Below are 4,023 nucleotides of genomic sequence, written 5' to 3' on the forward strand. Positions count from 1 at the left end.
ATATATATATATATATATATATATATATATATAAATATATATATGCTTGTGTGTGTCTGTGTTTGTTCCCCCACCGTTGCTTGACAACCGATGTTGATGTGTTTACGTCCCCATAACTCAGCGGTTCAGCAAAAGGGACCGTCAGAATAAGTACTAGGCTTACAAAGAATAAGTCCTGGGGTCAATTTGTTCAACTAAAGGTGGTGCTCCAGCATGGCCATAGTCAAATGACTGAAACAAGTAAGAGAATGAGAGAATATATATTTTGTTTAAGCATTGCGCGACTAATAACCTGATATAGAACTCCATATACACATGCTTCATAAGAAAGTGTTAGATGAGGAAAAAGCAGTAACAAGAAAATGAGATGACAACTGTTTTTTTCTCTGTCATGTCATTTTCATAGACTGATAATGAGCAATGACTCTGAAACTAGTCTCTGGATGCTGGCTTTGCTGGGTGGATGTGCTTATCTCTCCTTTGAAAACATAAGGACACAGAAAATGTGTCACGGCCAACTGGAAACAGTGTTTCCTAGCGCTAAATAGCAGTAGCATTCTTCCCTTTCATGGGACTGCAACATTAAGTTGGCAACATACCATCACTTTATATATTTATATATATTTGAAAACTGACCACAGCTGCATGGCTGAAACAAATTATATATATATATATATATCACAAGGTTGTTGGTTTTTTTTTTTTTTCATACGGTCCTCTATAATCTTGAAAATAGCAATAAAATTACTCAAATTCCAATTTAATTGGTTAAAAACTGCATTACTGACCTTCTCCATATCTGTAGTAATGGTACTGCATGATGCCACAAATATAAGAATAGCCCATGAATTGGAATAAATTATACAGGAACAGGTAATTAAAGTTGATTGAAGATTTAACTAAAAAAAATAAAATAAAATAAAAGGTATAAAACAAACAGTCAGAGAAATCGTTTCAGGTTGTTTTCATCATGAGAGATAATGAGATAAATACAACACTTCTGTAAAACAGAAATAAACAGTCATTCTTTTGATAAATAGAATTATCTTTCTCCTTTTTCAAATGAAAACACAAAATAACACAAATCTGAAATCAAAAGAAACCCTTTGGAAAATTCTTTATACAGGGTGTTCAGAAAGTCTCTCCACAGTGAAATTTTTCATCCTGCGCATCAGCCTGGGCTGATCAAAACCTCATGATGAGTTTGGTAGACAGAAACTGAAAGAAGCCTTTTGTATATGTGTGTGCGTGTTTGTCCCACCACCACCACCACCACCAGACAGCTGGTGTTGGTGCTTGTGTTCCCGTAACTTAGCAGTTTGGCAAAAGAGATCAACAGGCTTAAAAAATAGAAAAGTATTGGGGTCGATTCATTTGAGGCGGTGCCCCAGCATGGCCGCAGTGCAATAATGACTGAAACAAGTAAAACAAATATAACTGTTTTACCCATAATGGTAAATAAGTGAAGCAGAAAAATGAGTGACAATAACAACACTAACCTTCAACTTGTTTAAGATCACTTTCAAGTTTCTTCATTATTGATGTTTTGGAGGGCTTAAAGAAAAACATAAATAAAATTTAGTCAGAAGCCATAAGATACAGAGAACTGCAATAATACACTCCTTTAATATTCTTAAAGTCTAAGGTAGCGAGCTGGCAGAAACGTTAGCAAGCTGGGCAAAATGCCTGGAGAATAAGACTTCAGGTCTTATTTTTGCATTATGGCCCAGCGTCGACCAATAGTGCAGTGGTTATACTTTTAAATTTTATTTTAGAAATTTACATGATGGGGGTGAGGGTTCCAATAAATTATCAACAATTCCATAAAAGGGGTCAATGATATACGAAGTTTGCCAACTCCTGTTCTAAAGGAATGTGAACGAGATTTTGACACTCAAAGCTGATTATGATTGTATCCCAAAATACAAATAATTATTCACCTCATATTCTGGTTTATCATCGGAATCATCTTCAAGAGCAAATTTATCAAAATCAATCTTTAACCATTGCTGTTTTTCTGGTTTGTAGGTTAGACGAGGCCAAACTTCACCGATTCCTCTTTTTTGGAAACGAAATTCAACAGCACGGTCACTGATCCGGTAAAAACTTTTCTGGAAGCATAAAACAGTTATAAAACAGTTATAAAACTGTTGTAGTGTGAACAACAACAGTTTCACGGAAGGAAGTCAATAAAATTGCTGTTACAAAAATTGTTTTATATGATGAGCAACAAATTGCAATTGTGCATGATTAAAAATAACAAGTAGTAAAGTACGGACTAAACTCTAAGCATTAATTAATTAAGATGATTAAATCAAGCTGTGATTATCAGGCAACTGATTTGTCAGCCTTGACTGAAAACCTTGCTTATCATCATCATTTAGCATCTGCTTTCCATGCTGGAATAGGTTTGACATTTTGACTGGAACTAGTAAGCCAGAGATCTGGACCAGATTTGGCATGGTTTCTACTGTTGATGCCATTCCTAACGCCAACCACTCCAAGAGTGTAATAGGTGCGTTTTACGTGCCAACGGCATTTGTACTCTTGTTCCACCAGCAGATGTGCTTTAATGTTCCACTGGCACAGGTGCCAGTTACATGACCCTGGCATTGGCCAGGACTACGATTTCACTTGGCTTGACGAGACTTTCTTAAGTACAGCATATCACGAAAGGTCTCCCTTACTTGTCATCACCTCCATGCAAAAATAACTTTGCCAAGGTTTTTCTCAACAACAAGGGACCACCAAGTCTGAAGCCTGGCCAAGTGACTAACATATGACTAACAAAGAATGGTACACAAAGAATATTGCAGAGAGAGGTCATTTTTCTTTTTAATGGACTCAGTTACCATAAATATAATAGTTAAGATGAAAGTCCCCAGCCCTCTGTTGGTATGGCAACTGTTCTGGTTGATCCGATCAACAGAACAGCCTGCTCGTGGACTTATTGCGCATGTGGCTGAGCACTTCACAGACAAGCACACCCTTAGCAAAGTTCTCAAGGAGATTCCGTATGACACAGAATACGACATCGTTGGGCCCTTTCCAATTACAGGTACTATGCCAGCTGAGTGGACTGGAGCAATGTGAAATAAAGTGTCTTGCTCAAGGACACAACACGTTACCAAGATTTGATCTCATGACCTCATGATTGTGAGTCAAATACCATAACCACAAAGTCAATAATTAGAAAGGTTGAGTAATTTATCTCTGAGTAACGAACAAAGCAAAATTCTTCCATATTAGTACAATAATTATTTAAAGATGAAAGTTAAAATAAAAATCAAAAGAAATGTCCTTATTTACCTCTGACTCCACAGGGAGGTAGAAATCAATATTAAAGCAGTAAACATTTTCACCGCGAACCCCTTGACCGATAGCATTAAAACTGACAGAATCATCGGTGATTTCTATAGTTTCATCCTGGAAATTAAAAAAGAAGTTTAGGAATTATTTTTTTTTTTTAATACAAAAATTATTTTTCAGAATGTGTCAAGTTTAACTCTTTAGCATTTAATCTGGCCAAATCCGGCTCAAAGATTTTACTTTTCAATCATCATCATCATTGTCGTTTAATGTCCACTTTCCCTGCTGCCATGGGTTGGATGGTTTGACTGAGGACTGGCGAGCTAGAAGGCTGCATCAGGCTCCAATCTGATCTGGCAAAGTTTCTACAGCTTTTACATGGCGCCATCACCAGTGCTTTTAATGTGGCACCAGTACCAGTGTTTTCCACATGGCACCAGCACCTACACCAATGCTTTGTATGTGGCACCTTGATTTTAGGATCTCAATTCTGTTGTGGTGGGCAGGTCTTTTTGATATAGTAATGTGGCACCCACAAATGACATTTAAAATTTATGACAGCTGTTTTGGCAAAATTTTATTCAATGTAGTCATAAAAGACATTATAATTTCACCAACATCAGGTGAAATTTTAAACATTTGTTGTATTGGTAATGCATTCAGACACACACACACACACATATATATATATATATATATATATATATATATATA

General features: G+C 36.3%; 1 protein-coding gene across 1 annotated transcript in view; it reads right to left on the reverse strand.

Moving 5' to 3' along the window:
• The window catches only part of LOC106882568 (very-long-chain (3R)-3-hydroxyacyl-CoA dehydratase), a 10,752-nt gene that overhangs the window by 4,215 nt on the left and 2,514 nt on the right, over window positions 1-4,023 (reverse strand). The window contains exons 2-5 of the mRNA XM_014933284.2: window positions 3,310-3,426; window positions 1,941-2,111; window positions 1,500-1,554; window positions 789-899 (exon numbers count right to left, since the gene is read on the reverse strand). Coding sequence (XP_014788770.1) covers window positions 789-899; window positions 1,500-1,554; window positions 1,941-2,111; window positions 3,310-3,426 — 454 coding nt within the window. The remainder of the gene's footprint in view (window positions 1-788; window positions 900-1,499; window positions 1,555-1,940; window positions 2,112-3,309; window positions 3,427-4,023) is intronic.

Source organism: Octopus bimaculoides, chromosome 12 (assembly GCF_001194135.2).
Source record: "Octopus bimaculoides isolate UCB-OBI-ISO-001 chromosome 12, ASM119413v2, whole genome shotgun sequence".
Classification (NCBI taxonomy): domain Eukaryota; kingdom Metazoa; phylum Mollusca; class Cephalopoda; order Octopoda; family Octopodidae; genus Octopus; species Octopus bimaculoides.